The following is a 12,921-nucleotide window of genomic DNA, read 5'->3' as shown; positions in this document are numbered from 1 at the left end:
CTGCTCTATGGACCCCAGGCTGAGTAGTTTTTGTACCTCTACCTGTAGAAGGGACTTGTGAGAGGAAACGGGGAGGAAGGGTAGGTAAGGGGCACAGACATAAAGGGGATCGTATAGCCAGTTCTTATGATCTCGAGGACCCATTGGTCCAAAGTAATCAGGGCCCATTGATAGTAAAAGGGCCTCAGATGGTGATGGAAAATATGCGTGGTGTGCACTGGTTCTATACGGTGGTTGCTCAGGCCCTTGATCACATCTTCAAATTTGATGTTTCAGTGCTGCCAATTGAAGGGTGGATGACTGGGTATACTGGGCTCTTCTCCAATTAGACTATTATTTAGATCTGTTATCAAACAGTCTCTGGTGTTGCTGAAACAAAAGACAGGACTATGCAGCACTTTAAAGACTAACAAGATGGTTTATTAGGTGATGAGCTTTCATGGTGGGTCTGGCCCACGAAAGCTCATCACCTAATAAACCATCTTGTTAGTCTTTAAAGTGCTGCATAGTCCTGTATTTTGTTTCAGCAAGACCAGACTAACACGGCTAGATCTCAGTTACTAGTCTCTGGTGTTGTCTTTGAGAGGACATATTCCTTGATCTCTGGTAATCCTCACATGAGCCCATTCCTGTTACCCATATCTAGACAGAGACTAGGGACACCATTCCTACCCATCCTGGATAATAGCCATTGATGGACCTAACTGCCATGAATCTATCTAGCTCTTTTTTGAACCCTGTTAAAGTCCTAGCCTTTATTAGATCCTCTGGAAAGGAGATCCAGGGGTTGTCCGTGCGGGCTGTAGCTCCTTCTCTTGTTAGATGACATGTAAATATCCAGCATTCAAAGGGTAGTACGTGAGTCCTTCACTGAATGAGTTATCTTATTAGTTTTGGCCATGAAAAGTTGACTCCTGTCAAAGGGCAGATCCTCTACCTTTGTCTGCAATTCACAGGGGACACCTGATGATTGTAGCCATGATGTGCGGCGCATGATGACTGCAATTGCAGTTCCCTGGCTGCCATATCTGCTATGTTCATAGGTGCCTGAAGTGCCATTCGGGTGATAGATTGGCCCTGTTTCAGCTGTGATCTCTTTTGTTCAGGGAGGTCCTTTAGGAGCTCCTGCAACATGGTATAATTGGCATAATCACAGTTGGCGATAAGAACCATATAATTGGATACTCTGAACTGCAGGAGAGCAGAGGAATAAACTTTCCTTCCAAATTGTTCAGCCCTTTTATGTTCTTTATCCTGGGGTGCTGATTTGAATTGTAGGTGTCTGGAATGATGGCACACAGAATCTACAACCAAAGAGTTGGGCTGGGGGTAAGAGAAGAGAAAATCCATCCCATTCGCTGGGACAAAGTACTTTCTATCCAGCCTGCCATTAGTCGGGGGAATAGAGTCGGGGGGAATAGCATCGTCGTTTGATAATGCTGTCTTGGAAGATGGGGTGGGCTGTAGAATCTTAAGCAATTTGTGCTGCTTTTCTTGTACCCCTTGCAGGGCTATATCTTGTGACTGTGCCACCCTCTTAAACAGTTCCTAAAATAGCTTCACGTCATCTGCAGGGGGAGAGGAAGAAGGAAGAAACAGCCCTGTTGGGGGATGAAGACTGTCGAAATGGAGATTGACTGTCTGAATCAGATTGAGGTAAATTGTCATGTTCCTTTGCCAGACCTGTTTGAGCAGTAGTCAAAGGTGATGGTGGGGGATGGGGCAGTGAAGACTGAGTAGTGGGCAGAGATCGCATTGTTGTGCATGCTCAGGTGACTACAATTGAGTTTTGTGACTCGGGCCAATATGAGGGGTGATCTATATTGGCCCCATGGTTCCTAGGGTGGTCATTGAAGTTAAGACTGCTGTGGTGGATAAGGCAATGGATGGTTAAACCAAGGGTACCGTGGGTGATGGTATGGTGATCAGTGTCTGCTTGAGTACTGGGAGGTCATTGAGCCCATTGGTGACGAGTGCTAGGAAGGACAACCTGCTCCCATGCCCGGTGCTAGGACCAGTGCTTGGAGAAGATGGAGTGGGGAAGTATGAAATATTCTCAGAGGAGTGCTGCTGCAGGCTCGAATACTCAATAATAGGAGAATGAGGAGAAGTGTTGTCTGTCGGCACCAGTGATGAAGACACTGGTGGTTGCGGTTTCGGTGCCGAGACTCTGTTGTCTTCTGGGCTCTCGGCTTTGAGGTTTGTGGTGCCGATGTGTGCTTCGATGTTGGTGCGCACCAGGAATCCAAAGACTGGTGCTGTGCTGATGTGTCTATCGGTACCAGTGGGGGTGGCATATTCACTTTAGTTAGTGCCGGTGTTTATAGTGTGGAGGAGGTGGCTTTCCCTCTTAAGGTTCTGACTCTGATCTTTTCGTCTCTGCTGTTTTTCGCATTTGTGCGGTGCCGGAGGTTGATGGCAGCTATGAGCACTCAGCATGGGATGTGGATGGCACTCCTGGTAGGGATGATTCCAGAGAGATTCGGGACTCACGGAGGTCTTGCATAGGGGTGAGTTGGCTCTTTTTCTCTCAGAGTTTCCAAAGTTGCAATTGTCTTTGCCTCTGGCGGTTAGAGGATTTTTCCCATCGCAAATTCTTAAGCCTCATCTCCCAGTCTTTTCTAGCCCTGGCAGTGTGGGCATTTCTGCACCACACGGCCTTTGCCGAGGCACTTTATGCATGAAGCATGCCCATATGAAGCTGGCATGGAGTTTCTAGAGGAATCACATTTTTTTAAAGCCAGGGGAGCCTGGCATATTGAAGAAGCTGGGGGAGCAAAGAATTTGGAGAAAAGAAAACAAAAACAAAAACCCAGAGCACTTTTTTTTTAATTAAAGAAAAACAAACTAGGGCTAACTAACAACTAATAGTACTAAAACTACCAACTAACTAATTTTCCCATCTTTTTTCAGTCAGGAGAGCACTGCTCCGAAACTGTCTTCTGCCAAGGCCAGTAGAAAAGGATATGAGAGAACCTGTGTCACGCGCACAGCTAACGGATGAAAACAGCATGAGACAGTGACTGCACATGCGTGACGTGGGAAGGCGCTGCTAGGCTAAAAATCTCTGATTGCAGGTGTGAGGATGCACTGAAACCTGAGTGGAGCATACACAGGGACACTACTTGAAGAGAACCAAGGCTTGTAATGAAGTCCTAGGACTGCAGCCTTATGGCTGTGTGCCTCAGTGCCTGTACTGGGGTTTTAGAGCTCCTTCATGCTACTCAGTGGTCCTTTTACCAGACATAAAGGGAACAGGAACAGTTGTTATGATCTCAAATGACATATTTAAGGCCTGATTCTTTAATGTGATACATACATGTTTCACCTTCAATCATGACTGAGAGCCCATTTTCATCTGCATGAAAGGATATGTTTGCAAGAGTGTGCCCCAATACATTTCAAAGGCTTATTAACAAAGCTTGCTTTCTTCAAGTGCCAGAATCCAGTGCTTTGTGTTTCTCTTGCAATGGTGGATGGCCTTAATATTGCCTAATATTGCAGTGCAGACATCTTTTTGTACTAGTGGGGTCATAAATTCTTGCATATAGAAAAAAACAAACCAAAACCCCAAATAAAGTTTTGGTAGCTAATAAAGGCTCTGATCCAGTAATGTACTTAAGCATGTGAGCAGTCCCACTGAAGATCTATACTTAAATGCACTGCTTAATCAGGATCTCAATCAGGATTTGACTTTTTTGTATCGAAAGAGGTGTGTGTGTGTGTGTGTGTGTGTGTGTGTGTGTAAAATCTTCTGGCCCATATATTGATTTTGTATTTATTTTCTAGATCTCTAAAATATGGGTCTCAGTTAATATAGATCTTAAAGAGCTCCTGTGTTTTATTGAAAACAAAATCCAGTTAATTCCTACATTTGATTCTGTAGTCCTGATGTAGGCAAAGCTCTTGTAAGCTGTGCATAAATAAGGGAAATAACTACAATTGAAGATTCTGGCTTTAAATAGACATTTTGTTTGGCATGAGATAAAAGACTACGTAAACATACTAGCTATTCCATAATATAGAATTATGAAAGAGAAAAATACAATAAGGATAAAGTCATTTTTATAAAAACAAACAAAAGCTAAAGCACACAACCCCAAACCATACCATTCTTGAAGCTCAGGAGAAGGAATGAGGCCTGCAGTACCATTTTTGGAGTTCTCTAGTTTACCCTGCCACCAGTTGTGATCATCTTTGCTAATGATCTGGATAATGTCTCCAACTCTAAATCTGATGCCAGCTTCTTTGCAGGGGATGAGGTCATCCTTTGCTGGATCATATTCAAATTGTGCTCTTACATATATCTATAAAACAAGAGTTTGTAAAAGACATTATTATATTAACCTATATTGGTATTAAATATAGTAGGTGAAAATTTAAACTGCACATCTAGCTACCACATACTGTATGCTTACAAGCAGATGAAGAAACGATGGAAGCAAGTGACAGTTGATAACAGTGGAGACAATGTGATGTTATTTTTAATTATTGTGACTTCTACACATTGTAAAGTCTGACGATACAAACAAATGTTCTCATTCTGTGTGGACTCTTATCTACAAATCTTTAAAAGGGATTGCTGGAATTACTGAAAGCTACATCTGCATATTATTAGCAGTAATCTAAAATTATAGTTGAAAGTTAGTACCACATTTCATGGCTTAAAACTGTACTTAATCAGCAGCAAAAGCTACGTAACATTTTCAAGTTGGACAATACTTTAATGATAATAAGCAGGGCTCGACAAATTGCTGTTTCTACTCGCCCGTGGCGAGTAGATTTCAGCCGGTTGCCCTGTTTATCGGCGGCGCGTGCATGCGAGTAGATTTTCGCTGCCGTTTGATAATAAGTATTACTATATAATGGACTTATCCTATCTCTGTACTAATCAGTATTCATTTAGACTATACCAAATTCTCACTAAACATAATAAGAAACCCAGTGTGTTCAAATATATTTGCTTGGGTAGAATCTAATCTCTGTATAATTTAAATTAGTGCAAATCCATTCTCAGTTGCATATACTCTCATAAGCAGCAATAATGGTAGGCAACTGCTGTTCTTTCAGTAATGGCTTCTAACTTTGTGTGTCATCCCAGAACATTGGGGCTCCTATAAGGTGGGTGCATAACTGGCTGGATAACCGTACTCAGAGAGTAGTTATTAATGGTTCACAATCCTGCTGGAAAAGTCTAACAAGTGGGGTTCTGCAGGGGTCTGTTTTGGGACCAGCTCTCTTCAATATCTTCATCAACGATTTTGATATTGGCATAGAAAGTATGCTTATTAAGTTTGCAGATGATACTAAGCTGGGAACAGTTGCGACTAATCTAGAGGATAGGGTTATAATTCAAAATGATCTGGACAAATTGGAGAAATGATCTGAGGATGAAGTTTAATAAAGACAAATGCAAAATGCTCCACTTAGGAAGGAACAATCAGTTTCACACATACAGAATGGGAAGCGACTGTCTAGGAAGGAGTACGGCAGAAAGGAATTTAGGGGTTATAGTGGACCACAAGCTGAATATGAGTCAGAAGTGTGATGCTGTTGCAAAAAAAAAAAGCAAACATGATTCTGGGATGCAGTAACAGGTGTGTTGTGAGCAAGACACAAGAAGTCATTCTTCCGCTCTACTTTGCACTAGTTAGGTCAGTTGGAGTATTGTGTCCAGTTCTGGACACCGCATTTCAAGAAGGATGTGGAGAAATTGGAGAGGGTCCAGAGAAGAGCAACAAGAATGATTAAAGGTCTAGAGAACATGACCTATTAAGGAAGGCTGAAAGAATTGGGTTTGTTTAGTTTAGAAAAGAGAAGACTGAGGGGGGACATGATAGCCGTTTTCAGGTATCTAAAAGGGTGTCATAAGGAGGAGGGAGAAAACTTGTTCATGTTGGCCTCTGAGGATAGAACAAGTAGCAATGGGCTTAAACTGCAGCAAGGGAGGTTTAGGTTGTACATTAGGAAAAACTGTCAGGGTGGTCAAACACTGGAATAAATTGCCCAGGGAGGTTGTGGAATCTCCATCTCTGGAGATATTTAAGAGTAGGTTAGATAAATGTCTATCAGGGATGGGGTCTAGACAGTATTTGGTCCTGCCATAAGGGCAGGGGACTAGACTCACTGACCTCTCGAGGTCCCTTCCAGTCTTAGTATTCTATGATTCTATAACAATGATATTACAATTAACAGCCTGGAAAGGGTATGGTTTCAGGAGATAAACAGCAGAAATGAAGTTTTCAACTATTCTGTTTTAAATAAAAAGGCTTTGCATTTTCCATGAATCAGAGGAACTAAAACTTGTTAAATGTCCTGACAAAGATCACACAGAACATCTGAGACAGAACTTAGAACAGAAAACAGATACCATAACTTCCAGAATTATGCTAGTGCTACAAGATCATACGTGACTGTTTGGGAAATCCACCCATGTACAAGAATTCTGATTGATTTTATGAACTCTATGTATAATTAACCCTTGGCATGAATTGAATCAGCTACTTCTTGACAGGGACCATGCCAAATTTCATGCATGCTGACAAGAAGGACAAAAATGATAATATGGAATGATTTTCCTCTGGCAGAACAACTGTAATCCACACACCCACTGGGTGTGTTTCACTGACCCATATAGTGCTTGGATGCTAGTGGGCCTAAGAGGGCTTAGAAACATGCAGGATCCAGAATTTGGATTCAAACTCAGCAGTCTGGTAAATGGCCAACAGGAGAAGCTCTATCACGTCTGTCACACCATCCTACCCCGCATTTAAAATGTGATTATAATCAGAAAAGTGACTGGAAAAACAGCACTATGGAATTCTATGCTTATTGTCACAATCTCATCTTCCATATCAAATTTGCTTGTTTTGCTGGTAAGATATTTTCCCCTAACTGGCAGCCCTGAAGAACCAATCTGGGATCTTCATGGCCCATGCAGACTCACTAGTGAGAACAATTTCACAACTGGAACTTACTTAATAGTTCTTTTGGTGCTATATAACCCCCAAAAGGATATAGTTCATTCTGCAAGAGCTCTATTGGCTCCGCAGTATAAAGAGGTTAAGTAAGCAGATATGTCTCTGAATACACACAGACACTTTTGGAATACAGACACTTTTCTGACCACAATTTGCTCTGCTTGCTTTAGATCATATGCATTTTAAATACATAACTGTAAGGCAGAGCAATATATTTTATTTAAATTTGTAAGCATTTATCCACCTTACTGTCTTTCACATTCCACTCCAATAAAGCTTTAATAGTTTAGTAACAGCACTTGGATGCTAATGATTATGGTAGTATGAAACTAACTCAATTCCTTCTCTCAAAACTGTTTCTTGCATAGGCTTATCTGTCTGGGACCTCTAGAGACAACAGGAAGCTGCAGGACTTCAAAAAAAAAAAAAAAAAAAAAAAAGGGAAACAAAAGAAGAGTAGCCTACTGCTCAAACAGGTCTCCCTACTGACTGATAAAAAAGACCTTTACAGAATCCATTCATCCTGAAGTTCTTTGAATTTCATGACTATAATGACAGTTCTTGTAAATTATTCCCAAGTCTTTGCATTGCTAGAGCTAGTGGTTGAATCTGTGGTTCAGATCCAGAGAAAATTTCCCCTTCTTCAGAGGCAGACTGTGAAAAGTCATTCATGGGCCTGCAAGAAGTCATTGATAACAATGGATCTGGAGCCTCCTGTGCTACGTGATGGTATTGTAGCTGAAACAAAGAAGAGTTCTCGGAAACGGCGGGGAAAAATCATTAGGAAGTATATGCAGAACCCAAAAAAGGTTTCTTCTTAGGAGGGAAGACCTGCATTGTTCTGTGAAGATATTTAAGACTGTTTTAGTTCAGGCTAAGAACATAAAGCTGAGATGGGATTAAAAAAAAATCCCTTGAGCTCCTAAAGGTTTAAAAAACCCAAAACAAACAAAACAAACAAACAATGGAGGGCCTCTTTGCTCTTCTGACCCAAGACAACTTCTGAGAGAGAACCTGCACCAATGGGTCACCTCCTTTTCCCTCTCTGAAGGTGATGAAGGATGATTTCACATGTCACCTGGCTCCAGTGTAGCCAGGGCTCTCTGCTCCCTCTACCTGGGCAAAAGCAGAGGCTGCTCATTGTTGGCCAGATTCTGTCATACTTACTCACTCAAGGTGCAACCAGTATCCTGGAATAGCTATTCCATGTCTTTTAAACAAGCCCGTTATTTCAAAATAGCTTTTGAAATAACAGGCTTGCTATTCTGACCTCCCTATAAATCTTGTTCCATGAGGACTAAGGAATGTTTCAGAATAATGTGGTATTTCAAAATACACTAGAAATAAGATACACAATTTGCGCAGATCAAATCGCGTAGCTTATTTTGAGCTATGGGTACAGTGTAGATGCACCCTCAGAATACTACCTAGCCCTATAAATAGCCAAGAAAGGATCTATTAAAAAAAGAATGAAAGCAGAATCTGACCCAAAGAAGACACCTGTCATTGAGGACAAAATACTGCTGGAACCACGCAAACATTGCAGTCTGTATTTCAAAGAGATGCAGGTACATAATACATGTAAGCTCAGGCATGTGTATGTATATATTACACACACACACACACACACACACACAAGCATACACAAACAAACAACCCCCCCCCCCCTCAAATGTCTAACAAAACCAAGCTGCTCTGTAACCACTACAGGAAAAATGAAGATGGACTGTAATTCAAGTTCACAGGGATACAAGTTAAACACTATAACAATTTTTAGCAAAGTGATGAAAAACAAAATTTGTAAACTCTCTCCTTTAAACTCCTTGTGAAATCTGCTCCAAAATTTTCAGAAGAAATCTGCACCCTGGAGTAAAATATGATACATTAATGGTACATCTACCCAGTTGCATGTAGATCAAAATAAACTATGCAATTTGAGCTACGCAAATTGTGTAGCTTATTTCGAGATAGCATATTTCAAAATTTGGCGCTGTCTAAATAGCGCTAATTTCAAAACAGAGTGCTATTCCAACGAGTCCCTTAATCCTTGTGCAGCGGATGTTATTCCAAAATAGTGCTGCTGTGTAGACATACCCTAAATGTGTAGTGTGCTGATTTTGGTGAAGTGTAGGATTGAAAATTAACTTTATAAATGGAATGCTAACTTCAGATTAATGTCCTTCATAAAAATAATCATTAGTATTTAGTAAACATTAATAACTAGTTATGAACTAGTTAAAATATTGCACTTTTAATGTTTTTTCAAAATGATGTTATAAATAATTTTAAGCTTTCTTTTTTTCCCTCAGTAGAGTCTAAATTTGTGGAACAGCATAAAGCTCTACATTACTCTGAAGTGAAAACCAGTGCTGGTTTCAAATTTGAACAGTCATGTACATGTCCATTAATGCGTTCTTAATAATTAAAACAACCACAGAGTCTCAGACACACACATAAATGGATGGAAGAAACATTGCTGTGAATTAACAATATGCAATGAGTTAAAAACAAAATGGGATGCATTCTTCAAGCTTAAATGTTATAGTCCAGCACACACAGAATATGGAATGGAAAAAGGTAAGAAAGGGTTGGCTACTAGCAACTATATTTAGAAAAGCTCCTAGGGAGGATATCTATTCACCTGTCGTCCTTTTGGTTGTGTTGTTGATGGCAAGTCCTGCAGAACAAAGCCAACCCAGGAGAAGAAATTTTCATTTTAGAGCATATAACATAATTTGTTAGTGTAATTTTATTATATTACAGGAAAATGTTACATTGCAGCAAAATGTTATATTGCACATATGTATAAAACATGGACCCAATTCTTAGGAGTGCTTATTTCTTAAAGAAAATCAAACCCAGGCTGTTTAGCGGCAAGCTGAAGAAAGCAGGTAAAAGTTTAAGCAGATAGAAAATGTGCTTTTATTTTAATAAAAAATTCAGCATCTTCAACACAAAAGCACCTGCAAGTGAAAGAGGCTTTTTATAAGAATGCCTTTTTCAACTTAATAAATACATAAATTAGATGTGTTTCTAAAAAAATAACAAATATTTAAAATAAATATTACTAAATTTTATCTTGGAAAGATGTTAAATTGTAACCAGGAATAAATTTGTGAGTGGCTCTATTATGTTGCAAGTTCAGTATTTTTCACATAAATATATAGAAATTTTCCTCCACATAATTATCTTTTATCATTATAATTAGAATATTTTACCTAGTGGCTAATCATTTCTAAATTGTAATTTAGCTTTAAAAATTAGTTGCTCTGTTCTGGGCTTTTAAATTGATATGCAATCTCCTGATGTGACAGCATTGTTGAAGTTATCACAGTGTGCAGAACTGAGATTCAGCAGTACTCTTACAGAAATCTTAAAGAAGGAACTTGCAGATACAGATGTTTGTAATGTTTTGTCATATACATCACAATGACAAATGATAAACAATACAAATTGCAACATCTATTAAGAAATATTTGAAATCTACATGAATATATGCTGAACTGGAAGTACTTTGTGTTAAAGATGTGATGATACCAGTTTGGTTTGTAGTGCAGTTTAAAGCCACTTCCTTTTGCTTTTCATACCCAGGCAAGGCTCATATTTCACAAAGTTTGTGCACGTACCACAACAGCAGAGGGCACACCAATTCCTTAACTCAGATAGCGGAAACGAATGCACACTCCAGAGGTCTCTTAAAACTCAAAGGCTGGAAAAACCCTGAAACACCTGCTGTGCAATGTTCCTTGAAATACTTCTTTTAAAGGTTTAGAATGGAAATAATGCTTCCACTTTAAATCCTCACTTAGTTTTGAGGAAACTAGGTCCAGGAAATTGCTAAGATGAGTGAACTGCCATGTTACGCTTATTAATATTTAGCTAATTAATTTAATGTTAATGAGAAGAATATGTTGTTGAGAAAACCCTTAAAAGGAGAAAATGGGGAGTTATAATTGTAGTACCCTTGAATATATCAGCAGAACACATTTTTCCACTGAACACATGTAATTATAACAGTAATGGTAGATGAGCACCAACAAAATTTGAACACTTTCTCTGTCTGAAACTGGAGGTCTTACCGAAACAGAATTGTTAGTGCTGCTATGACCATTAGCTGGGGACTGTCTGGATGTAGAGGGGGAATCTCTCTGAAATAAGACACAAGGTTCATTAACACACAACACTATCACAGGTACACAGATATATTTAAATGAAGAGTTACATCCACAGCTTTATAATAATTTCTTCAGCTGTTTCTTTGGAGAAAATTTCCACACTATAAACTGCATAAGTCTCCCAAAATATCGAACAGTTTTTTGCAATTTGAGATTTGGATTGAATTGCTTATTTTCCCTATAAACTAAATATCACTATTTCAGGATTCAGTTTTCAGAATTTGCCAATATCTGGGACCACTTTTTAAGCATTGCCTCACATGGCAATCAAAACACTCCGGTTCATAAATAGCTATCTTCAACAAAACATTTAAAGATTATATGCTGAGCAATTTAAATAGGAGGAGCAACAGCAATCTTCAGCGAACAAGTGATTTTGGACAAACTTTTTAGTCATTTAGGTGAGCTGACATTGGGAGTGATCTGTTCCTGCTCCATTAAATGTCCTGATGAACACTGCCTGAACCATTCTGGAGGATCCCAGCTGGAGCCCTGAGCTGGCTGCTAGGGAGAGATAATTGACTTTTTTTTAAACTTTTGCTTTTTTTTCTTTTGCATCTTGTGTCATGGCTTTGTAAAGTTTCAAAGTTCTTTAAATATTTTATATTCTAATTGGTAGATTTATTTTGCCAAAATAAATACATTTCTAATAAAATAAATACATGCAGAATAAAATTCTGCCAAACTGCAGCTTTTCACACAATCCCACATGACATTCTCATAATCAATCTAGGGAAATGTGGTCTAGAGGAAGTTTCTATCAGGAGGAGCGTAACTAGTTGAAAGACCATTATCAAAGAGTAGTTCTCAATGGACTGCTGACAAACTGGGTCAGTCCTGGGTCCAGTACTATTCAATATTGTTTATTAATTAATTATTTGGATAATGGAATGTGAATATAGGCAGTCCCCGGGTTACATGGATCCGACTTACATCGGATCCCTACTTACAAACGGGGTGAGGCAACCCCGCACTAGCTGCTTCCCCCCAGCAGACCAGGGAGATGCGAAGCTAGCGCCCGCCCAGCAGACCAGGCAGACGCGGAGCGGCTTTTCTCAGCAGACACCTCAGCTTGAGAATAAAGGACTGAGGGAAGTGAGGTGTGGGAGAATAAAACTGAGCTCTGGAGAAATGTTTGGCTAGAGTTTCCCCTACAATATGTACCAGTTCCGACTTACATACAAATTCAACTTAAGAACAAACCTACAGTCCCTATCTTGTACGTAACCCGGGGACTGCCTGTATGCTTACAAAATTTGTAGATGACACCAAACTGAAAGAGACTGCAAAGTTATAGAGGATCTCAAATTAAATATTAGTCAACAATCTGATGTAATGAGAAAAAAAGCTAATATTATGAGATATACCAAAGATGTATTAAAAGATGTGTCATATGTAAGACACAGGAGGTAACTGTCCTGGTGCTACTCAGCCCTGGGGAAGCCTCATCTGGTGTATGTGTCCAATTCTGGGTGCCACATATTAAGAAAGAGGTGGACAACTTGGAGGAGTCTGGAGGAGAGCAACAACTATGATAAAAGATTTAGAAAACTTGATCTTAGGTATGTTTAGGCTTAGGGAGAAAAAAGACTGAAGGGGAACAGATAACATTTTCAAATATATTAAAGGCTGTTATAAAAAAGAGAATGATCACAATTGTTCTCCATGTTCACTGAAAGTAAAACAAGAAGTAATACGCTTAATCTGCAGCAAAGGAGATTTAGGTTAGATATTAGGAAAAACTTTCTAATTCGTGGTTTTTATCC

The 12,921-nt window shown here is 39.5% G+C and overlaps 1 protein-coding gene across 10 annotated transcripts in view; it reads right to left on the bottom strand.

The window, feature by feature from the left end:
- Nucleotides 1–12,921, bottom strand: part of CASK (calcium/calmodulin dependent serine protein kinase) — a 357,337-nt gene that overhangs the window by 25,834 nt on the left and 318,582 nt on the right. For 6 of the 10 annotated variants that reach the window (XM_075912872.2, XM_075912881.2, XM_075912913.2 and 3 more), the window contains 3 exons: nucleotides 11,060–11,128; nucleotides 9,622–9,657; nucleotides 4,111–4,307 (listed from right to left, as the gene is read on the bottom strand). In XM_075912872.2, coding sequence (XP_075768987.1) covers nucleotides 4,111–4,307; nucleotides 9,622–9,657; nucleotides 11,060–11,128 — 302 coding nt within the window. The remainder of the gene's footprint in view (nucleotides 1–4,110; nucleotides 4,308–9,621; nucleotides 9,658–11,059; nucleotides 11,129–12,921) is intronic. The other 4 variants (XM_075912888.2, XM_075912920.2, XM_075912925.2 and 1 more) reach the window with 3 other exon arrangements.

This window comes from Pelodiscus sinensis, chromosome 1 (genome assembly GCF_052426305.1).
Source record: "Pelodiscus sinensis isolate ZL-2025 chromosome 1, ASM5242630v1, whole genome shotgun sequence".
Taxonomy (NCBI): Eukaryota; Metazoa; Chordata; order Testudines; family Trionychidae; genus Pelodiscus; species Pelodiscus sinensis.
The sequence above is the reverse complement of the archived record's forward strand: the minus strand, read 5'-3'. Positions and strand labels throughout refer to the sequence as shown.